Below are 23,485 nucleotides of genomic sequence, written 5' to 3'. Positions count from 1 at the left end.
ATTTTTTGGATTATTTTTGAGTTGGCAATATTTGACGGATACAGCCTGGGATACCCATTGACGAAACTCGCGTCGTGCATCGACACTGCAAAGAAGGCCTGGATTCAGGGAGGCATATAGCATTAGATTTCAGACATAAGCCATTGTCGTTATTGGAATAAGACTTGAATGCGCTTGATGGTAGTGGTACAGAGTGGTACAACGGGGGGATATCGTTAGTCGTCGTCTCCTGTGAGATCTATAATGGAAACTTCGCTCTGCCTCCATCCGTCATCCTTTGTCAAGCGCTCCGATGCCATCGTCGCCTTCGTTCGGGCTACCCATTCCCCGTCGCTCACTTCGACCACCCGGAAAAATCCACTGACGCTTGTCCGTGGCACCATGACTTTTTTCCTGGCCTCCGTTGAGGTAGTTTTTACAATGGGTTTCGGCGCAAACGCATCGTCTGGTTCTAGCCAGGAGGAAGTTGTGACTTTGGTGGTTCGGAAACCACGGAAGCCGGCACCAGCAGCTTCCTTCGGTGCAGCGGGTTTGACCTTGGCAGTCTGGCTGACGGTGATGGACGTGCCAAGGCGGCCACCGCTCTGGACACTCTTTGGCTGCCTATCATGGTTGGTTTCCTGATCCGCCGTTGGCCGCGTGGTGTTGCCAGTCACAAACGATTCCATACGTGTCTGCTTCAGCCCCCGCTGACTCTTAGACAGAGTTGTCGCCAGTCGTATTGGTGACGAACCTTTTGTCGACCCCCGATGTTTCCCAGGGCTTTGGGAAAGACGACGAGGTGCTGATGTAGACATGTTAGGCGGATTGGGCGCGGGCTCGACGAAAGAATCTTCGTCAAGACCTGATAGGTCGATAATGGTATGCTGAGGTGTTGGTGGACTCGCCGGGCTCGACGGGCTCAGCGGGCTCAGCGGGATTTTCAGCGACGGAAAAGGAGGCGCAGGCGAAGCGCAGACGGGGCTAGATGACAACAGAATCGGCTCTGCGGGCTGCCGAGGCTCGGTGATCCTAGGCATATGTTGTGAGCCAGCGTATGCCCAGGGGTTACTGTGAGCGGTTGGTTCTGCGGTGGCAGACACTTTCCCGTTGGACCTGGATTGCTTACTTCGGTTGATTGGTCTCGGCAAGGGGTTCGGACGTTGTGAGGAGGAGGAGGCCGGAAACGCAGCCGCAATCTTTGTTGGATCAGGCCTAAGAATAGTTGGTCGAGGGAGTTGTGGTGGGAGGACATCTTCGTCATCTACTTGATGTTGCGATATTGCACCACTAGTCTTTGCTGATTGTCTTGTAGTTGTGCCCTTTGTGACTTGCATCCACTTATCAAGCGCGCCGTCTTCGGCTGGGACGGCTTTGGCAGGCTTCCTCTTGCTGACGCCCTTGCTGCTTGTGTTCTTGGGCTTTGTAGACGCCTTCGTAGCCTTGGTGCGCTGTTTCTCCTCCCAATCTTCGACAGCAAGAGGTGCGCCTAGCTTGACGAGCGACTCGGGCAGCCAGATCATCTGGGCGGCATATGGGTCGAATGTACTCTTTGGCACAGCCTGGCTGCTCGCTGGCACTCCCTCGCCGTCAACAGCAGCTTCGAATTCCTCGTCGCTATTGAGTCCGAGACCCTGGCGATCAAAGGGCACTTCGTCGGCTTCGTCTATTTCTTGTGAAAGGTCTAGACCGACTATATCGGTCGGAGTATGTGCTACGCGCAGCTCTGGAATACCATCGGTGCTGTGATGGCTTCGTATCCCGGTGATACGATTGATCATTTTCGATTCTTCCTTCTCCATCTCCTCTGCCGTCTGGTAGCTTGCTCGGTCGGAAAGGTGCCTCTCCAGTAACTTGTGGACGAGTAACGCAGGTGACAGGACTCGCGTGAGCTTGATGGCACCGATTTTATTCACCCAGTCAAGCGTCTCATCGGCAAAGTACCGGAGACCTTGCACATCTATCGGGCGACTCCAATTGAGACCCGTCTTCAACCTGTCGATAGTGGTGGCACTTGAGACGACCGGGTGCGTATAATACCTGAGTACTTGGCGATCTGGAAACTCGTCCGGTATGGATAGAGCTTTGTGCCGTACTCTGAAGAAGCCGCTTTCGTTCGTACGTAATTCGTGTCGTAACGTCCTCCTCCAGTCATCAAATTGGTCATCGTCTTCGATCTTCAAGCGGCATAGCGACTTGCCGAACCCAGCTTTCGCCGCCTCACATGCAACTTTGGGACCGCATCCTGGTACACCTTCCGGTATGTAGTCGCCTCCACTCATCAGTGCGACTAACACCATACCCTCTCGATCCAGACCCGTCTCGGCAGACAATAGATCATCGACCTCGTACATGCTGACGTGGGTGGGCGTCTTGGCTCCGCGGGTCCCCTCTGCTGACCAGTTTCGAAGACTTCGGGTGCAGCCGAACATGATTGTGTCGACATCCTCGCTCAAAACTGCGTCGACGATACTCCGCTGCTGTAAGAGAGCGCATTCGGCTTCTGCCTCGCCGGGCGCGTCATGAACTGGGAATCCGAATAGACGAATGACTCTCTTCGCCATGGCTATTGCAACGCCATCTCCTTTACCGGAGCGCTTATTGCGCTTGAAAGCCGGCTTGTGAGGGCCATCAAATACAAAAATGGGGTGTATACCAAGACTAAGTAATCGCACCAAGCGATAGAAAAGAGTCCTGATTGCAGGGTTTGTCCCACCTGGTGAAATCTGTCAGCTCTGAAGCGGCCAAATTGGACGTGGATTTGCCGCTACCTCGTGCGGCTTGTGTTTGGAATTGCCAGATGGCAATATCAATGGCAATCCGTAACGGCCGGCCTGTATTTTCAAGTTTCTCTGTAGCAAGTTTGGCAAGAGACACTCTTCTGCCGGGGCCGAGTTCACGGTAAATTCTGTGGTTGTCATGTGAGTGGGACCTCGCTATCATGATAAGAAGAGGACAGGAGTGGTGGTAAGTACCCTTTGATTCCCATTGCAATTCTCCAATGGCTCTGATCTCAAGAATACCAAGGCAAGAAACTAATGCAGGGAAGAAAGATTAGATCTGCGGGTTGAGTGTAGATGCAGAATTCCATCCAAAGGGGCGGAGGGATATTGGGGGGCGAAATGCATGAAGTCGTTGATGCGTCGATGATTCGGACAGCCAAAAAGAACAACGTTGTGCTCGAAATGAAAGAGTTCAAAATTGAAGTGCAACGAGCCTCCCAAAGATTTGCTATGCGCGAATCATTATGCTCAATAACTCATACACAAGTCGTATCCAATGATTTTCTCAATGCTCCGTCTGTCTGGCGAGAGATAGGTGCCTTTCAGCGTGAGAGATGTTGATTGAAGGTTGGTAGTTGGCTCACCACAGAAAGAGATGGTTACCGGGACTACGGACGGTGCCACCCACCTCAATGACATCTGCACGACCTTACTACGTACATGTAGCGACGGTTCTCCACTTTATTCCAGAGTAAAGCGCCAGCAACAGTGCTCCACAGTGATTGACCCGTTTTCGGCCACAAGTACCTTACCTTAGAGGCCTAATCGACAAGCTCTACCTCAAAGCTCCAGTCTCACGGGCTCTCTTGACAATTACACTTGGACTGTGACCAATTACTCAATCGCGCGCAAACAACACCAGAAGACATACCAGATTGCTAGCAAACGACCCGGCGTGCTTTCCGTTGCAGGCGTTTACAACTTCACAACGGGCAACCTCTGACAACCGAACACGCGGGGCATGGCTTGCTAAACCGGGGCGCAACGCTCTCAACACCACGAATATCTCGTCTCTCTACTACTTCCTACAAGATGTCGTCCTCCGCAACACCGAGCCTCGCCCACCGATCCATTGCCAACATCCGAACCGAGACGGGTTCTGGCATCAGCGGCGGCCCTGCAAGTCCACACACCCCTTCTCGCAACATCTCTTCAACATTTGGCTCCCCGTCCAGTCTACGCGCCGAGGAAGACATCATCGTCATAGAGCTGGGCTCTCGCTTCATTAAACTCGGATTCGCCGGAGAGCCAGCACCGAAGGCCGTGCTATCCCTAGGTCCTGAACAACTACGCCGCGTAGGCGACTTCCGCACGTGGGACCCAGATCACAAGGATGATTGGCGTCGTCGTCCAACGGGCAAGACTTGGGGAGACGACCATGAGCTATGGCAATATGATGTGCGGACCGTTGACTTGGGGCTTGTTGAGGATAAAATAGACCGAGCTGTTCGGGAAGCATTGAACAAGTGACGCATCCCCGCCGCCCAGGACTCTATTACAGCATCACTAATGTTTGTCGTCCAGGTTCCTTCTTATCGATTCACGGCCGCGAAGAACCTCTCTTGTCCTGTCCTCGTCGATACCTCTGCCATTACTGTCGACCACCCTCGATGTTCTTTTCCACCGCTTTCAGGCACCGATTGTATCTTTGATGTCATCCGCAGTCACGTCGGTTGTGGGAGCTGGCACTCGGTCAGCACTGGTCGTGGATCTTGGCTGGGCTGAGACCAGTGTGACGAGCGTCTACGAATACCGCGAGATCCGCACCACAAGAACTACCCGCGCAGGCAAGATGCTGGTCAACGAGACACACAATATGTTGCAAGATGCACTATCGACTTCATCAGCGCACTCGCAGAAGACCCGTCGGGAAAGGGAACAAGGGCGGCACTCTCTGAGTTTTGTGGAGTGCGAAGAAGTCGCCTGTCGCCTTGTCTGGTGTCGCCAAGTCAAGCGTGGCGATCTCCCAAGTATCAGGCGGCCGGAGCAACAGCAACCTGGAGGAGAGGCATTGCCTACGGTCGAGGAGCAGGACGAATCCCCGCCAACTTCTCCCATCGAAGAAGAGCGGTCTGACAGCAATGTCGAGGTTTTGATCCATTCCGTGGAACCAGCGGAGAACCTGACTTTACCATTCCAACAACTGTCAGAGCCGTGCGAAAACACCTACTTTGCGCCACACTACTCACGTAGTAGCTTCGATGATGACGAGCTCCCTATTCATCACCTTATTTACCAACACCTAGTCCAGCTTCCGATTGATGCTCGAGCAGTGTGCATGTCGCGCATTGTATTCATCGGCGGCTGTTCTAGAGTCATAGGCTTGAAGCGGAGGATATTCGACGAGCTGTCGAAACTCGTCCACGAGCGTGGTTGGGACCCCGTTCAGGGGCGTGCACCAAAGCAGTACGAGAACAATGCGTCGCTGAAGAGAGGCAGCCGACGTGCAACCGAAGGTCCTACAGAGATTGAGCCGCCCGCAAGGGAGACGGAAGAACGTAGAGTTACGGGCGAAGATGAGCCTCGAAGCGCAGCGGATGTCATTGAGGACTCCTTGAGGAAGCGAGATAGCCACCATCCTAAAATTCAAGGCACCCTTCGACCTCTGGGTTCTCTCGGGCCGTGGGGAGGAGCCAGCTTGGCATGCCAGCTCAAAGTTATGGCGATGGCTAATATTGACCGCGAGCTGTGGCTGCAACAAGGAGTCAACGGGGCTTCACGGCCGAATGAAGTTGACGTCAAGGCTCAGCAGCGGCAGAGCATGGGACCCGGTGGACTGATGCGAGGAGCTGGAGGTCAATCGAACTGGACATTGGGGGCATGGGGAACTTTATAGCGAGGCGGGTGCAGAGATTTGCCTACAGACATGTGAAAATGCATTGATACCCCGGAGACCTGCTGGCCTTCGAAATATGAAGAAAAGAATGTACGATCAAACTACATAATCATACTCTGTCCAACGCTCGTCTTTTCATTGGAGTGAGCGCGACTGTAGTCAGTTGTGAAGCTGAAGATGCACTTAATTGGGTGAACGGCCCAGTGAAACCCCTGCTATTATGCTTGTAAGCGGTTCATACAGTTATCACGCCGCCTTCGTATCAGATCATCGCACTCCCTCAGAATACTCATTGAGAGGGATACATTGAATTCCAACCTCTCAGTTACCAGACTTCAAAATGGGGAGAGATCCGACAAGTCTCTTGCGCAGTTCACTAGGGGCAGCAAGGAGGCGCCTCCTACACACCTCACCACCCACGCCGCGCATCATTAGCAGAGTGAATTGTTTGGCCTCACACTCACTCCAACAACGCCGTGCCTTTGCAGACGTCAAGCGGCCCTCGACCGCGCCAAAACCCATCATCGACATCAGACATATCAGGGAGAACCCGGAACTACACGAGCAAAATTGTCTCGAGCGCAATTACGTCCAACAGAGCAAGAGCCCCGCCCGCATCAACGAAATTTTTGCGCAATGGCAGGCCCTGCAAAAGGACAGCCGCGCCGTTCGCGAGAGGTCGAACCTGTTGCGCCGCCAGATCGCCAACCCGGCGTCCACCAGCGGCGACGACAATGCCGAATTTAACGAGATCCGGAGCAAGACCCGCGACGAGCTGCTGGACGAGGCCCGCGTGCTCAAGCAGAAGCTCGCGGCCGTGGAGCAGGACGAGGCCAAGCTCGTCGAGGAGATGGAAGGGCTCGCCCTCGCCATCCCCAACCTCACCAGCGACGTCACCCCCGTCGGCGACGAGCCGCGGCTTTTGAGTTACATCAACGAGCACCCCCACGAGACGCCCAGCGCCTCGGACAAGGTGTGGCGGTCCCACGTCCACATCGGCTCGGAGCTGGGCCTCCTCGACTTCGCCGGCGCGGGCACCGTCTCGGGCTGGGGCTGGTACTACCTCCTCGACGAGGCCGCGCAGCTGGAGCAGGCCCTCGTGCAGTACGCCCTCGCCGTCGCCACGCGGCACGGCTGGCGCCAGGTCGCACCGCCCAGCGTCGTCTACAGCCACGTTGCCGCCGCCTGCGGCTTCCAGCCGCGCGACCAAAACGGCGAGCAGCAGATCTACAGCCTCGCGCAGTCCGCCGCCGACGCCGAGCGCGGCAAGCCAGAGCTCTCCCTCGCCGGCACGTCAGAGATCCCGCTGGCCGGCATGAAGGCCGAGACCACCCTCGACGCCACGGAGCTGCCCGCGAAACGCGTTGCCGTCTCCCGGTGCTACCGCGCCGAGGCCGGCGCGCGCGGCGCGAGCACAAAGGGTCTCTACCGCGTCCACGAGTTTACCAAGGTCGAAATGTTCGCCTGGACCGCGCCCGACGCCGACGAGACGGTCGACGTCTTTGAGGAGATGCTCGACATCCAGACCGAGATCCTCGGGTCCCTGGGCTTGCACTGCCGCGTCCTCGAGATGCCGACCGCCGACCTCGGCGCCTCCGCCGTACGCAAGTGCGACATTGAGGCCTTCTTCCCGTCTCGCCAGGAGCAGAACGATGGCTGGGGCGAGGTCACGTCCGCCAGCATCTGCACCGACTACCAGACGCGCAGGCTCGCCACGCGGGCAAAGATTGACGGCAAGCTCACCTTCCCCTGGACCGTCAACGGCACGGCTCTCGCCGTCCCGAGAGTGCTGGCTGCGCTCCTGGAGGCCGGGTGGAACGAGCAGGAAATGTCCGTCTCCATTCCGGCTTGCCTGCAGCCGTGGATGGAAGGAAAGGAAAAGATTGTTCGGAAGACTATCTCATAGCACACGGATACTTTACACAGTCCTACCTGACTTGGACTGAGGACATGGACATGGTGTCTTTTGTAACAACACTTATATTCGCACTTCTGTACATGAGCATTGCCACGTGCATCTAGCGCGTCTCGAAAAAAACCAAAGTCGAGGAGGCATGGCAGGGTAGACCATCAAAAGCATGTTCATCATGTGGCAGAGTCGTAGGGAGGTGATAATTCTGTACTTTACTACTTCCAACACACTACCTACAATACTAAACATCAACTGGACTGTAACCAGCACTACCAATTTCAGACAAAAGAGAAAGGAAACCCAATAACTCCATTTTGATACAAACTACCGTTCATCCCAGGTGACGCCGACCCAGCAGGCTCATGCGTTATTCAATACTCGTCAATATGTCCATATGAAAAAACAACTTCTCAAAAGACACCAATTTCGTTGCCCTAGGCCACGACTTCATTGTTCAGAGTTTCTTGACTGAGGTCGGAGCCAAGGTCTGAACTAACATTAGAACTGACGTTTGAGCTCACGACACTCTCAGTCCACTCGCTTTGGAGGTCACTCTGCAAATCGCTGTGGTTGTCGTCGTAATAGTCCGAGTAATCGCCGTCGCCGGTGTAGTTTTCGGTACTCTCTGTCACGACCGTTGTACCGCGGCTACCACGGCTCATACGACTGCCATGACTGCTGCGACGCAACGTCTCGGTATCACTGGGATCATCGGCCCCAGCTGGTTCTTCGTGCATAACAGGCGTGGAACTAGGCATGTTCTCCTCCTCCGTCTCCTTCAAAGACATATTCTCCTTGTCGAGATCTCCGTAGCCCTTCGAGAAGCCTCCAGCCCAACTGGATTTGCGATGACCACGGGCACCGGCAGTCCTGACGCTCTGGCTGCGCTGAACTCCGCCGGTTGGCACGTTGTTCGTGATCTGGCTCAAGGATAAGATACGGCGAGCAGCGCCTGCTTGCGACGGAGGCTTCAGGTTTCGTTTCGCGGAAAGGGCCAAGTTCACAGCAGGAGACGCAGGCTTCTCGGGGACTTCATTCCCCTGACCCGGCTTCTGGTCTCGGACACGCTTACGGCTCATAGCGTCGCGCCCTTTGGTTGCCTTTGACATCAGCAGTACGCGGGAATGGTCCATAACCCCTTCTAGAATGCGGCGCTCCAAACCCTCGGCACGAGATTCCATATCGTGAAGCTCGTCCCGACGGATATGCAGTGCAGTCTCGAGAGACGAGACATCGCCCGTCAGTCTGGTCTTTTGCCGGATGAGACTTTCTTGCTCCGTTCGAAGCCCGAGAACAGAAGCCCTGAGTCTCTCTTCCTCTTGCTTCAGATCCAGCAGACTAGCTTCGATCTGCTCCTTGAGAGCAAGCTTGCGCTCGAGATCAATGTTCACTTCCTGGAGAAACTGCTCTCTGTCGTCTTCCTCCTCTTTGATCTTCTTGGTCTGGCTTGCAAGGAAGAGCGAGATGTCCGTGGCTGTTTGGATTACTTGCTGATGGACCTTTTCAAGAGTGTCGAGCTGACCAAACGCCTTCTCAGCAGCATGACTATGATCAACGAGCTCGTCCAGCTTGACGTGAACGGCGGCATCGTCGTACTTGTCAGTGGGGATCAATGCCTGCTGCTCGGCAAGCTTGTCCAGCTTGTCTTGCAGGGCTGCGTCATCGTACTTCTCAGTCGGAATCAGCAGCTGCTGTTCAGCCAGAACTCCGAGCTGTTCCCGAATTATTGTGTCATCGTACTTCTCGGTTGGGATCAACAACTGCTGCTCAGCAAGCTTGTCCAGCTTCTCGTGCACTGGCGTATCGTCGTACTTCTCCGTAGGGATCAATGACTGTCCACAGGCAAGCATGTCGAGCTTCTCTTGAACTGCCGCATCGTCGTACTTCTCGGTCGGAAGCAGAGACTGGTACTCAGCGATCCTGTCCAGCTTTTCCTGGACCACTGTGTCGTCGTACTTCTCGGTCGGGATCAACAGCTGCTGTTCAGAGAGCTTGTCAAGCTTCTCATGCACCGGCGCGTCATCGTACTTCTCAACAGGCACCTGAGAGTGCTCCACAAGCATGTCGAGTTTCTCGTGAACGGGCGCGTCGTCATACTTCTCCACAGGTATCTGAGAGTGCTCCACGAGTTTGTCAAGTTTCTCATGGACCGGCGCGTCGTCGTACTTCTCGGTCGGGATCAACAGCTGCTGTTCAACGAGCTTGTCAAGTTTCTCGTGGACCGGCGCATCATCGTACTTTTCGACTGGTACTTGAGAGTGCTCTACAAGCTTGTCGAGCTTCTCATGAACGGGCGTGTCGTCGTATTTCTCTGCCGGAGTGGAAACATGCTCCACGATCTTGTCAAGCTTCTCGTGTACTGGCGCGTCATCGTACTTCTCAGCAGGAACAGAAGCATGTTCAACGAGCTTGTCAAGCTTTTCATGAACACCTGCATCATCGTACTTCTCGACTGGAACCTCGGAATGCTCGATCAATTTGGTAAGCTTCTCCAGAACGACAGTGTCGTCATACTTGTCTGGGATTGGTGGCAGAGCGAGCTCGACTGGCTTGGCATCCTCAATTGTCTTCTGAATATCATTCGTTGACGTCTTGGCGTAATCGTAATGTTGGCCAACGATAAGCAAGACATCTTTGATCGATTCCAAGATCTGAGGTTGAGATTCAACAAGCTGTCCCTGAATGATTTCGACGGCGTCGACAGCTTGCTTCAGGTGATCCCGAGTTTGCTGGTGATCGGCCTTCCCATCTGTGTGGTTCTCCTCAGACTTGGTCATGAGATCCTCAACTCTGGTGAATACGGTCTTGGACGCCTCCTCCATCTTCTCCATCGAGTCGGTAACAGCAGCACCAAGTGTGTCCACGAGAGACTTGAGCTCTTCCGCAACAGCCTTGGTACCCAGGACTGCCTCTTCGGTGCTGGCATCTCTTGCCTCCCCAGCTTTGGCGCGGTCGTCAAGGGCAACGTGAAACTCGTCGTACTTGGTCATCAACTCCGTGACCTTCTCCTCAATCTTGGCGCTCAAGGCATCAGTAGTCTGCTGGAACTTCTCATCTGACTCCAGCTTAGCGCCGACTACGGCGGCCTTGGACTCCTCGAACTCTAGCTTCATCGTATCGGAGAGGTCCTTCAGGTCTTGGTTGACGGAAGCGTTGTTCTCCACTGCTGTCGACACCCCCTCGAGCAACTTTGAGAGGCTCTCGACTCCAGTGGCACCCTCTTCGAGTTTACCCTTGACCAAACCCTGGAACTCCTCGAGGAAGGTCTTGACTTCAGTCACACGTTCGCTAACGCCAACGATCTCGGCTTGGCGCTCCTCGCTTCCCTTGTCGTGCGACTCGACCAGGGAGTCAAGTCGTGTCTTGAGCTCTTCGAGTGGAGCCTTGAGCTCCTCGATGGGGGTCTTGAGCTCCGTCTTGAGCTCCGTCTTCAACTCATCCAATGGGGCTTTCATACCCTCCTGCAGTCCTTCCTTGAGCCCCTCCAAGACCACCAACGCCTCGAGGGGGCCTTTGAGCTCCTCCAAGGTTGTCTCTGTCTTTTTCAGGTCCTCCTTGGTGACTAGGGTGGCGATCTCAGTCTTGAGCAGTTGATCGAACACGTCCTTGATATCGTGACAAGCAGCTTCCACAGCCTCGACGTCAGTCTTGGTAACTCGCTCGGGATCCTCCAATTGCTTGGCAGCGCTCTCTTTCATTTCTTCAAAGCCTGCAGCAACCTGTGTTACCAATGCTTCAACGGATGTCACGTCATCCTTCTTCGGGAGAGTGTCCAGCTGCGTAGTGATGAGATTGATTGCTTCCCTGGTTTCCAGTATGGTGTTCTCCAAGCTGTCTAGATGTTCCTTTCGCACGGCTTGCTCGTTGTCAATGAGGTCGTCCAGCCGACCCTTAGTATTACGAAGGATAGTTTCAATCGCTTGGACGTCCTCCTTTGTTGAAGCATCGGTGCTGACAGGGCTTTCCTTGGACTTGACCCACTCCTGGATGGGCAGAATCGCCTCTTCCAGACGGGTTATATCCTCCTTGGTGACTGAGCTCTGGGCGTTAAGCAGGACTTCTTCGATCCGGGAAGTCTCGTCCTTGGAGACCGACTCTTGTACGAGTCGAAGCATGTCCTCGAGACGGAGCATGTCGTCCTTGGATGCAGATTCCTGGAGAGAACGAAGCATGTCCTCCATACGAGTGAGATCATCTTTGGCGACAGGATCGGCGTTCGCGGGCTCCATGGCCTCGATCTTGATCCGGAGCTGAGTGATGAGAACCTCAAGGTTTTTGATGTCATCCTGCTTGAGGGCATCGGCTGGGACCGGCACAACAGCGCCGTCATGCATGGTCGTCAATGCTTTGTCGTTCTGGCCTTGCAGTTCTCGGAGGCCATCGATTTCTGAGCGGACATTGTCCAGCCCGGCTTTCAATGCGTCGAGGACTTCATCATTGGCTGTGAGGTCCGCTGGCCGGTTCGCGACCTTGTCAATGCTGATGCGCAGATCGGCCAAGCCATCGTGGAGAGCATCTAGAATGTCCGTGACGCCAGCGAAGGGTCGGCGCAACTCGCCACGCACACTGTCGATTCCATCTCTCACGGCTTCGATGATCTCCTTCTGGTTGACTTGTGGAGTGACCGGCACCATGGAGGAGTTGACGGTGTCGCGCAGTGACTCCATGTGTGACTCGATTGTCGACCTGGAATCGCTCGAAACGCGGTCGACCAGCATAGCCATCTCATCTCTGAAGGTATCTAATGTGTCGACAAGAGTTTGGGTGATTTCTTCCTGCCCGGCGGTGCTGCCACTGAGATGACTGACATATGCTTCCATGTCGGCACGAAGCTTCTCCAGGCCGTCCTTAGTAGCGTCTAAAATCTGCTCAGTGTCACGTCCATTGGCGGCGGCGTTCACTTTCGCATCCTCTGTCACTGCTCGGAACTCTCCGCGCATGTACTCAAGAATATCTTGCAAACGAGTGACGACTTCTTCGTTGTTGCTCTGGTGCGGTACGAGAGCTCCGGCGGTAGGCAGATCGTAGCCGCTGAGGCCTTCCTTGACCGCATGAAGCATGTCCTCTCGGGTGAGTTCTTGTGTGAACGCTGAGGGGGCAACAGGGAACTCGAACTCCTCTAAGCACTCGCGAACGGCTTCCAGAATCTCGTCTCGTGAGAGGCTTGTTGGTGTCTCGACGCGTGGAGGCGAAAAATGCTTGAGACCCTCGACAACTGCTTGGAACACCTCTTCTCGCGAAGCTCCCACAGGCTCCTGGTCCCTGTCGACATAGTCCTGCAATCCCTCTTTGAGGTACTCGAGGATCTCTTCGCGTCCAAGACCAGGATCTTGGTTCTCAGTCTCGGGCTTGTAGTTTTCCCAGGCGTCCCTGACTGCCTCGATGACATCCTCCCGATTCAGATCAGGCTCTTTCTCCTGCGATGCTTGGGAGTCTCGGAGCGCTGCTCTCATGGCATTATATATTTCTTGATAGTCGATTGCTGGTGCTCTTGAGGCCACAGAGTTGGCGGACTGGCGTCGATGCTCACGGAGAAGCTCGTCCATGTTCTCTCTCATCTGCTCGATTCCCTCGTGGACGATCTTCGAAATTTCATCATTATCAGTCGAGGGTTCTTCGGACTTTGAGTGTGCCTGAGCTTCGTCCAGTCTCCTTCCAATCTCCCGTCCCATACCCAGCACTTCGCCACGTAGCTCCCGGACAAGAGCCTTGACTTCTGCGGTGAGACCGCCCCCTTGTGCTACGCTGTCCTTAACGGTACGGATGATCTTGAGCACTTCGTCACTGACGATCTCAGAAGCATTGCCAGATGCCGCAGATCTCGAGGCGGGCTCATTATGCAAGGCCCTCTCCGATCGATGGGTCAGCTGACTTGCATATCCAGGGTCGTAATCAAAGTCCATAGTGCTGTTGTCGTCGTCGAACACAGCTGCACGAGGCATATTCCTGGTGCTCTCTCCATGACCGCCGCCGCTTCGCGAGATCATGGCATCAGCTGGCTTAGTCTTGACGAGCTGGATCAGCTCCTCAACCTTCGAAGCGGGCGCCACTCCAGCAAGCTTCTCGGCAACGTCGGTCAGGCGAGCAAGAAGCAGGTCATGTCCCTCCTTCGTACCCATGTCTCTGATAATCTTGTCCAGTATCGCAATGGTAGTCGGAGACTCCGAGTTGGTGTTGGTGTTGGAGTTGCAGAGCGATGGTGTGCTCAAGGCATCTCGATCGATAGATGCCGCAAAGCTGTTCGGTGAAGGGATTCTAGGTAGAGAAAAGGGGCGTCCAGCTTTGCTTGGTGGAGGGGAGGTGTGGTGGGGCTTAGTATCGAGGAACAAGCTGTTGACGAAGGGGTCGCGGGAGCTTGGCCTGCTGCTTGCAGCAGCATCCTGGGCATTGTTGATAAGTTCGCGCAAGCTCTTGCGGATATCCTCGTCCCGAGCTTTTGTCGCTTCCTTCAAACTCAGCAAGTCGGTGGCATTGTCACGGCTTCTTCGGCTCAACTGGGCCATGTCTTTTTGGAGAGCTGTCGCGATGCTAGTGAGACTTAGAATCTGCCCCGAAAGAGCTTCGACCTGTTGAGGAGCCTTGACGAGTGCAGTAGAGCCATTTGCGACATTCTCCTTGTCCTGCTGACCTTGAAGCGGCATATTCTGTATTGCAAGCATGGTAGCAGATTGCGGAGGTGTGTTTTCGCCCAAGATGCTTTGTTGTTGTCTTTTTATCGTCGGACGTACGACTGGCGTCTGACTTTGAACTGATGAAGGCGTGGTAGCCTCTCTCTCCGTCGATCTCAGATCTGCAAAGCTATCTCTTCTGCTATCGGCGAAACTGTCTCTTCTTGTGTCGGCGAAGCTGTCCCTTCTGTTGGCCGCCGGCGTGGAAGGGCGTGTCCGCTCAGGGGATTTTGTCGGCGAAGGGGGGTTGGATTGCTGGCCACTCTCCAAGAGCAGGCTGAGGTCTCTGACGTTTCCTGGTTGTAGGGACTGCATGCGTTTGTGGTGCGATCCTTTGATAAGAGAACGTTCGGGGGATGTTTCGGTATTCCTTTTGGTCAAGGGCGCCGGAAGCATGGCGCTCTCACGAGCTCTTTCGTTTAGAGCAGCGTGAGCAGACTGAATAGCAACGGAAGTTCCTTTCCTAGAGGTTGTAACTGGCGATTGCGGGTTCATGGGCAAGGGCGGTGGTGCCCTGTCGGGATCTGAGCTGTCCCACCTGGTCTTCATCAGTCTACGCCAGATAGCAGACATGGCAAGCGCATCATGAATGTTGTGTATGGGGAATGGGTGTTGATGGAAGAAGTTTCGTGTTTTGGCGACTTACATGGGGACCAGAGCTCTGCCTTGATCAGAAGACATTGATTGTCTGTGTCTCAGAGGACGATCAGCGTCCCTGGAGGCTTCGCGCTCCACGGGCGCCATTGTTCTCGAACGGGGCGACGAGGTGACTAGAATGTGATGGAGGTCGGGTGGGTGATGTTGGTGGTGAGGCTCAGAGGCCTTGGAATGCGGGCGCGAGGGAAAATGTAAGTCAATGCAATGCGACACAGTCCCCCCCAGGCAGTTCGGTGTTGATGATGGGATATTCAGGTAGTGTTAGTCGTTGCTTGAGCGCCGCGCTGCACCAGGAAGAATGGCATAAAGCGTCAATTGCTAGGAGCAGATGTGAAGAAGCTCTGCAGGAAGCGATGATGGCGAATGTGCACAGCAAAACCTAAGCAAAACGAGGTAATGTCAAGTCAAGGTCATCCGGGACTCTGTGATCCAGGGCAAAGCTCGAGTCGGTGACAGCGGTAATATGGGTGGGAGCAGTCTTAAGAGCCGGGTGGGGGGGTTCAATGTTTGTTACCCGGGGGAGTTGGATGGTGGATGGAGCCGGGGATGAGTGTGGATGTGACGACGACGACAACGAACAGGTGCGGTGAGATGTTGTTCGGGGCTGCTCACGTTGACGGGCCCCCCTGCCAATCGAGGTTGACGGCATTTATTTTGCTAGGCGTTGCGGAGCAACCATCACCAACTAGCAGTGCCGTCTGCGCTGTTGCTCAATGTTTGGCTGCGTTGATCGGGCACCCACTCGCGGCTGCATCCAAGCGGGGGCCGCTAGTGAAGCGCCCGTACCCAACCTTCGTGCCATCCAATGCCTACCTTATTCGCCAGGGGTGCTTTGGACGACACTGACGGGAAGAGTGCGATAAGATAAGAGAGGAAACTCGTCGTTTCCTCACATCTTCCTGTTCCTGCACTTCCAATACATTTCTATCGCTCCTCCTAAGTAAGGTCAGGTACCTAACGCTCATTGCTATCAGAGTATCAATTCAGTGAACTGGGGGCAAGAATGTTCCGTAAGGTATTGGTGACAAGAGCGTTTGCAAGGCAAGGGGCTTATCTTCCACTGAAAATTGTTTGTCAATTGCATGGCCCGACCACAGCTCCTAGATTGAGGTATCAACATATCTGGAAAAGAAATTCGACGCTCTCTTTTTCTGGCCACGCAACTGTATATTTATATTGGCATCTACGTATGATATCCTGATCTCGCCAACGTCATTCGATAGCTTCGGTTTCGGGTTGGCGACGCCTCGGTCAAAACAGAGCACCCTCCACATGGTAGGTATCTCGGTTTGACTGACACTGACTGACAGCGTGACCGACGTCAAGGCGTTGCCAGTCTTGGAGTACAATGTCCCAAAATATCCAGTTACTGGACGGGAACGAATAACAATCCCCGATCCAGGTTCTCACCGAATTCACGGAGTCGAGGAGGAGGGACTGGTAGAAAATCGCCAGACCCAACTCACCTATAGTAAAGACAGAAACTAAATTGCTCTTGATTTCTACATCTCAATTCTTGCGGGAGTAATGATACCTAGGAAAAACACCAGCAAGCTCACTTACCAGAGTTACTGCTTTGGCACACGCCGAACTAGGTATACCATCCATTCCCTCTGCCGCGTGAAGGGCAAAGATGCAGTAGTAGTAGCAGCTCGAGCGAGGAAGACCCCCAAAACCAGACACCGGAAAAGGTCGAGAGGCAACCCAATCGTGATTGGCCGTAGACCTGCATCCATCTCCTTCCTTCCAAGATATTCATGAGGTCTAGACGCTAAGCAATGCAATTCTATATCAAGAACCACAACTAAACATGACATCTCGCATGATTGGACAGGAAAGAAGGCAATGATCGACGCGAGGGACCCGACAACTCTAATTCTTTGCTTCTCAGTTGCCACATTGGCGGGGCGGAACGTACACTGCAAGAGCCATGCCCTGATTACCAAGAGAAGACATATAGAACTGAGTATGGATCACGCCGTTGCTGTTGGAGTTTACATTTCATAAAGGGTACCGCGCATCACAGCGGTGATTTTCAATTATTACACGCGTACAAGCCGCGGTGCCATGGTCTACAGCCCTCACATCGCAAAGATAATTGGCAGGGTTTGTACGAATTGGACGCGGGTTGTGTGGTCGTCCGTCGTTGGATGCACACTGCGAGATGCACTGCCACACCCATAAATCACATGAAGAAAGAGTGGCGCAAAATGCTGCGTCAGCGTCAAGCGCCACGACTGCGTACTGGACGCCCGAGGGAGCGTGGGAGGGTTGCAATATAATGAGTTTCGCCAGGTTCTAGAACGACTCCTTCAGCACGACCAGGATGTTCAGACGTAGATCCTTCAGTTCCGCAACCGCAATGACGAGAAACAAGACGGTCGAAGCTGGTCCAACTTTGCCAACCTTCCCGCTGTTTAATTGATGAGGTACTGTGGTGCGGATACTCAAAACATCTATGCACTATGTATTGAGAGGGGGGCAGTGTGTTATGCTCCGTGTCCGAACAAACTTCACATTGCTCCATTCATTAGTAGGGAGACCCTCGCTCTTGAGAGGCGGAAGCCAACAGAGTATGGGACCCCGATGGGCAGTTTGCTCCATTCAATGACCGTCCATTTCAGCCCTTTATGCCCCCGACCGCCTTGGATCAATGCGGCCATCTCGACCAGCGATTGGGACAGATTTTCTCCACCCACAAGAACTTGCAAACCGAGGAGCGGATGCTGAGTTGGTCAAAGATGGCTTGCTCGGTGGCGAAGAACAAGTAGCCACAACTAAAGGTATGTACGATTTGACAGATGTAGCTGGGGAGGGGGGGGGGATTTGCGGTGAACTGACGAAAGAAAGCGGTCGTGGCGCTGTACGGAGTATTGTGTTGGTTGCTGTCGAGACTACGGGGGAACCCCTGTTCCAACCTGTCGCCAGCCGAAAACTCGATCTGAGGCTAAGCCATCGTGGGCCGTATTCAGGTGGGAGTATTCTTACCGACAGACTGATAGGCGGTACATAGACAGGTAGGTAAGACACGTCGATCAGCGGTATCTGGTTTCTCGCATACATTTGAATGTAAACTGGCTATCTGCAAGCCTTGCGATAGCTCAAACTTGAGCGGATGAAGACCTGAAAAAAGGGCTGGCCGAGAAGTGCAAACTTGAGAGGCTGGGAGCCACCAAAGATGGAGGCTAGCGGCCTTCCTGTCCCGGCTTGGTTCCGTTCGAGCCGGCCGCGGTGTGTGCGGGTGGGCTACTCCCCCGGCAAGATGTGCGGGGACATCTAGTACGGATACCGACGAGTCGACGAGTCGGCAACCGGTGTAAGGTATCTTTGGTCCTTGTTCTTCTTGGAGTTCGGGTTGAGGTGACAAGACCTTAGAAGGGTTCGCGACGCTTGTTCAGACTCCCTGCAGTCGCGGGGGCGCTATCATTACTCAAGCACCCAACAGAAACGGTTCAGGATGCTTCTCAATGGGCAGCGGCCGTTGGCTAGTAGACGTTGAAGGCGTGCGGCAAAGTCCAGACACGTGTGGAGGCCAAGTGCCTGAGGTACCTCATGTTTTGGATCGGGTTGGCAACGGGTGGCCGGATGGCAGCGTTTGCGAGACGGCAGTTGTCACTGAAGGCCGCAAAGCCAGACGTTTGCATGGCTTTTCCCAGAACTGGCGATCAAGTTTCATCTGCTGAGGAGATTTCCTACTGCCTCAGCCTCTTCGTGCGAATCCCCTGATGCAATGTGGAAGATTTGGATCGGGTCGGGAACAAGCGAAATTGGAGCCACACGTATTGGACAGAGCAGCTCACTATGTCAAGCTTGATATTTGCGGGCGGTGGTACGAATAACCAGGTTGCAGAGACATGTTGGCAATGACTCTGGTCACTGATGAGAATTCGTAGACCATGCGTAACTACTACGCAGTACGTGGTTCTGAGTCTGTGCTAGGGCGGACGCGGGTCTCGTAAGCATTGAGTGAGTGGTGGCGCATCTTTGATTGATGAGACGGCGTACGATAAACGATGCGCTTGGTGTGGACTGATGCACGGTGTCTCTGTGTGGGTACTTTACACCTTGCAATGCCATGCGATGACCTCCAGGTTGGCGTCGATGTTGCAAAGGAATGTAGAGCACAGGCTTCAAGGTGCCTCATGCGTGGAACAGACGTCAATTCCAGCGTCACCCGTGTCTATTCGATCATGCTCTCCACCTCCCTCGACTCCTCAAGTCGAGTACCTCTCTGTCTAGGTTGGTTTGGTGACTCGGGCTAGACGCTGGCTTCTGGCGGGAGCATACTAGAATGTCTCGGCCGGTGAGGTATAGTGCAATACCTTTTCATTGGAGTACGGTCGATTCTTGCTGTGCGTTTGTAGATGCGAAACAGAGCACGTGTTCGGTGAGGAGTACGGAGTGGTTGAAGTAGGCATACGGAGTACTGAAAGGAAGAGGCAGAGATGACCAGAACCAACGCCGTGACGCTTCAACGAGGCTGGGTCATGAGTGGAGCGCAGGGAGTTGGGTGTAGGGATTCAAGGTGAAGGGCCAGGTGAGTGACGATCACGGAGTTCGCGACGGCCGTGAATGGTGGAGCACAGGCATGGCGAGGGAGTGGGCCACGGCTGAGGGAGGAATTGCTCGAAAGGTTGCATATGGGTACGGAGTATAGAATCTGTAAAAGTCAACCCTGGAGGGTGAAAATGAAGGATACGTGGCGGCGAGAGTTGTAAGGGAGGTGTGAGGTTGCAGAGGGCGGCTTCCCAGCTCATCATGCATGAAAGCCGCCAATTTGCCGACTTTATTACCAAGGCGGCGCAAGAGTCGAAGACCCAGCCAGTTCTTTCCATTTGGTTTGGGCTACTCTACCTAGGTACTACGTACCATACCGCGAATCGGTACGTATTCGAAGAGATAGGTACTCGGCGATTCGGCCCCGAGATGTCGCAACGTACGATTCCGCTTGCTTTTGTCTGGTGCTGTTCAGCCGTGTCTCCCTTCTCCGTCTACCTCTCCCACAGGCGTTGGATGAACGCTGCTTGGTGAAGACCTACGCATTATGTTCTGCTTGCACCAGCACTGGCATGATGGCATCTAACCGAAACAGGCCAGGCGCAAAAGAATGACAACTTTGCGTGTAATCTACGGATGCCACACTAATACTACTAAGGGCCGTCCGGGAGCTCGCGAGGTCGTGGTGGTTGCCAAATCTCATGTGCGACATCAGACGAGCTGGAGCATCCTCTCCATGACTTTGCAAATGGAAACCCGCCCTGTTCGCGCCTGGCTTTGACACATGTGCTCACAGATGCTTGTCGCGATTTCGTCTGCCCAGGGCTGCCTCATTCCCTTGCTTGTCTCAACTCCTACACGGTAAGTACCATAGGTGAGTAAAGGTGTACAGATGCGGCAAGAGACCGGTGAATAAGAGCATTGGCTGCGCGACCGTGATATAGAGAGAAATCGCAAAAAAAAGAAAGGAAGAAAAGAAGGAAAGCAAGGTGGGAGCACACCGCACTGGGGGTCGCCAAATTACACTTCCAAGGACCCGCCAGTTGTTCGCGAGCTGCCTGGAAATCTTTCGTCCCAAGTGGCCGCATCGTCCAATCATGGCGCGTGCGACTGCACCACGGAAGCGCCAGATGGTTTAGCGTTACCGGCCAAGGGGGTGGGGAGGTACACTATAATTCATCACAGCAAAACTGGAAAATCAAACCTGCCTCTTCCTACGAAATACTCCGTACGTCAACTCTCTTGACGCTTGAGGTTCCGTGTGCCTCAAACCCTCTCCATCCCAGGTGGGCCAGTGGCTCGGTTTTCTTTGATGCGCCCAGCCCTGTCGCTTCAAGTTCAGGTGTCCAGTACGAATAGGGAAAGCTACCTGCCTTATCCCATGAGATTGCCGTCAGTCATGGAAGGTGACATGGAAGCAATGGAAAGTACTTGTTTGCTTCACACATTGTAAGGTGAGAGCAAGAGAGGGAAGAAAACGCTCGGGAGGCTCTTCCCCCAAGCTAATTGACCTAAGATAGCTGCTCTCGAAGCGTCCAAGGCGATGGACGACACCAGGAACCTGGAAGCAATCCCATAATACGGATACTTGAAAGATACTTCCTCAAGGTACCTTACCTCAGTCCAGTGCCTCGCCAAGAAGGTGAGAGGCACGAGAGGCTGGCTATCTCTCCCACCTCAGGCATGAATATCCAGGTACCGGCCTGTACCTTGTTCCTGCCTTAGCACCCCTCCTCCCTGCTTTCCTGCCAGCCTGCCAAGGTACCTACCGCCCACCTCCACTACTAAATATTGTACTCCGTACCCGGGCAGTTGCCAATCCTCTCCCCTAGCCCCCCTCGTCAATCACCCTTCGGCGCTATTACTCGAAGGGCACCGCACGAAACCTCTCTAGGACTAAACGCCTCCACTCCTTACTCACTTGGCTTATATTGTCCCACCGCCCTCTGCGCGCCGCCTCCCGACGTCCCTCACGCCTTTCCCGTCACTTTGCGCCTGCGAAACCACCTGCACCCCCAGCTGCAACCTACCTGCATCTGCTGCCCATCGTCTTCCTCGCTGCCGTCTTGCCTTACCTTGAGGCTTGCCCCCAAAGCAACCGCATCCCCCAAAATTTCGGCACCAATTCAATTTCCTCATCGCATCATCCAACGACCACTGCGTATATTTGTCGACTGGCAGTATTGAAGGGCCGACAATCCGCAAAGGGAGGAATCGAGAGGGAACAAACAGCTAGCTGTCAAGAAGACAACCAACCGTCGCCTCGAAATCAGCTGAGAAGAAAGTCGCATCGCGTCGACGGGGGAAGGATCGAAATACGAGGCTGCGAAACAGGACCCGCTTGCTCAACCAGCCACCCGACAACATATTCCTCACCTTCGCCAACTTTTGCGAACAACCATCAACCTCAACCAACTCTAAGAACGAGAGGAGCAGATCGGACTTGTAGCTACCGGCTGACCGTTACCGTTTTGCCGCCTCGCCGTTCCATGTACACCTCAACAACGCGACTCTAATACTAGTTACGCCGTTCGAATCCACTCGCCCTCGAGACATCAACGCCTTTGTTCTTGCCGCCTGCAAGAGCACCTGAATTTGGGAACACTTGACGTTCAAAGGAAAGGGACACCCATTGGCACGTAGCTGTTAGTCTCGCCGCAAACGTCAGCCACCATGGGTTCAACACAGTTTGGCAACTTTTTTGTAAGTTGTGCCCACCATCTTGTCGCATACCGCGTGGTGCTAACCATGTCTACAGAACTTCTGCCGAGACTCAACACTACCCGTCTGCAATGTATGTTGAATTCTTCATCGACATCTCGCGATATGCATCTGATGAGCTTTCGCGAGCTTCGGCAACCTAAACTAACCGATTCTTCCTCAGGTGCTATCCGACAGCCATAGTCAAGCTGGCCCGTGGGACCAATGCGTGTTGAAGGGTATCTCCCTCAGCGGAGGCCGCAAGCTGGGAAATCTCGGCTCAATTCTCATTGCCGCCCTTGCTATTGTCGTGACACTTTTTCTATTGCTGCGGTCTGAGCGGAAGAAGGCTGCAGTAGGTCGGAGGTAAGCCCGTGACGTCGCTCAAGCATTGCGCACGACCGGCAAGCTAACCTTGACGCACAGGGAAATGCAACTGTTCCTTGTCAGCTTTATCATTATTGAAATATGCGAGATCTTCACCGTTGGAGACTTTCCATTGGCGGAAAACGTTCGAATAGTTAGTTTCCCGGTTGAGGCTCTAACTTTGTGGGAGCAATTATCCTGACTGACGTATAGGCTTTCACTGGAATTCATCTTGGTATGATTATTGCATCGACCTGGATCCTCATGCTTAACGCGGTCGTTGGCTACCAAATCGTCGACGATGGAACGCCTATGTCCATGGGCCTGATCATTGCCTCCGCCACTATCCTCTTGGGCGGTACACTTTACATCACGCTTGATACTGGCTTCAAGTGGACGGGTTACTGGGACTCTTCGTACACCGCGCCAAACCGCCACATTGCTCTCTACGTCCTGTACCAGCTTGCGCCGCTAATTTTCCTTGTCGCATTTTTCGTTCTCGAAGCTATCCTCGTCGTTCGAGTTCTCGGCGAGATGCGGCCGATGATCTACTTGACGGCAGCCTTGCTACTCTTTGCCATTGGTCAGATCTTCAACTATGTTGTGAGCTCTCACATCTGCAATGGCACCAATGGTGCGATTGACGGCGCGCTATTCGAGACCTTGTTCACCCTGCTTGCTGTCGTGGCAGTCTGGGTGTTCTGGTCTAGCATCACCGAGGATGATTGGCCCATGCCTGTCGGAACCACCTTTCCCTAGAAAGGAGGCCAGTCTACTATCAAAGGGGAAAACGGTATGATGACACCGTACGCAAACAATTTGTCGAGCACTTGAACAGCGAAGTCCGCGCGACAATGTGGCTGCTGCTTACTTGCAAAGCAGCGATGGGCAGGCCGCATGTCTGGGGTCACCATTCATGCCGTAGCAGTGAGTCCGCTTATCCTCGATGGCGCGCCATGCCCAGCTGTGTCTTTCCGCTGTGAAGATTCGGTCGCCAGCCGCCTTCCACCAGGCCATACAGCCGCGAACCGATGACGATGCGCGAGGTTGAGCTAGTGGCATGGAGCCCACGAGGATGCACAATATG

At 54.1% G+C, this 23,485-nt stretch overlaps 5 protein-coding genes across 5 annotated transcripts; 3 read left to right on the top strand and 2 right to left on the bottom strand.

Annotated features, from left to right (window-relative positions):
- Positions 1-215: 215 nt before the first annotated feature.
- CPAR01_06089 (uncharacterized protein) lies at positions 216-2,543 on the bottom strand (the record flags this gene model as incomplete). The annotated part of the gene is made up of 1 exon (XM_060490363.1): positions 216-2,543. One exon carries the CDS (start codon positions 2,541-2,543, stop codon positions 216-218), a length of 2,328 nt encoding a protein of 775 aa, XP_060351829.1.
- Positions 2,544-3,794: 1,251 nt separating this feature from the next.
- On the top strand, positions 3,795-5,598 carry CPAR01_06088 (uncharacterized protein; the record flags this gene model as incomplete). The annotated part of the gene is made up of 2 exons (XM_060490362.1): positions 3,795-4,228; positions 4,287-5,598. 2 exons carry the CDS (start codon positions 3,795-3,797, stop codon positions 5,596-5,598), a joined length of 1,746 nt encoding a protein of 581 aa, XP_060351828.1.
- A 340-nt stretch (positions 5,599-5,938) lies between these two features.
- Positions 5,939-7,504, top strand: CPAR01_06087 (seryl-tRNA synthetase; the record flags this gene model as incomplete). Its single annotated transcript, XM_060490361.1, has 1 exon — positions 5,939-7,504. The coding sequence occupies one exon, from the start codon at positions 5,939-5,941 to the stop codon at positions 7,502-7,504; it is 1,566 nt and encodes a 521-aa protein (XP_060351827.1).
- Positions 7,505-7,944: 440 nt separating this feature from the next.
- Positions 7,945-14,922, bottom strand: CPAR01_06086 (chromosome segregation ATPase; the record flags this gene model as incomplete). Its single annotated transcript, XM_060490360.1, has 2 exons — positions 7,945-14,716; positions 14,825-14,922. 2 exons carry the CDS (start codon positions 14,920-14,922, stop codon positions 7,945-7,947), a joined length of 6,870 nt encoding a protein of 2,289 aa, XP_060351826.1.
- A 7,083-nt stretch (positions 14,923-22,005) lies between these two features.
- On the top strand, positions 22,006-23,157 carry CPAR01_06085 (chitin synthase export chaperone; the record flags this gene model as incomplete). The annotated part of the gene is made up of 5 exons (XM_060490359.1): positions 22,006-22,035; positions 22,091-22,126; positions 22,217-22,398; positions 22,459-22,552; positions 22,612-23,157. 5 exons carry the CDS (start codon positions 22,006-22,008, stop codon positions 23,155-23,157), a joined length of 888 nt encoding a protein of 295 aa, XP_060351825.1.
- Between the last annotated feature and the right edge of the window lie 328 nt (positions 23,158-23,485).

This window comes from Colletotrichum paranaense (assembly GCF_030867605.1).
Source record: "Colletotrichum paranaense strain IMI 384185 chromosome Unknown Scaffold_4.1, whole genome shotgun sequence".
Taxonomy (NCBI): Eukaryota; Fungi; Ascomycota; class Sordariomycetes; order Glomerellales; family Glomerellaceae; genus Colletotrichum; species Colletotrichum paranaense.
The sequence above is the reverse complement of the archived record's forward strand: the minus strand, read 5'-3'. Positions and strand labels throughout refer to the sequence as shown.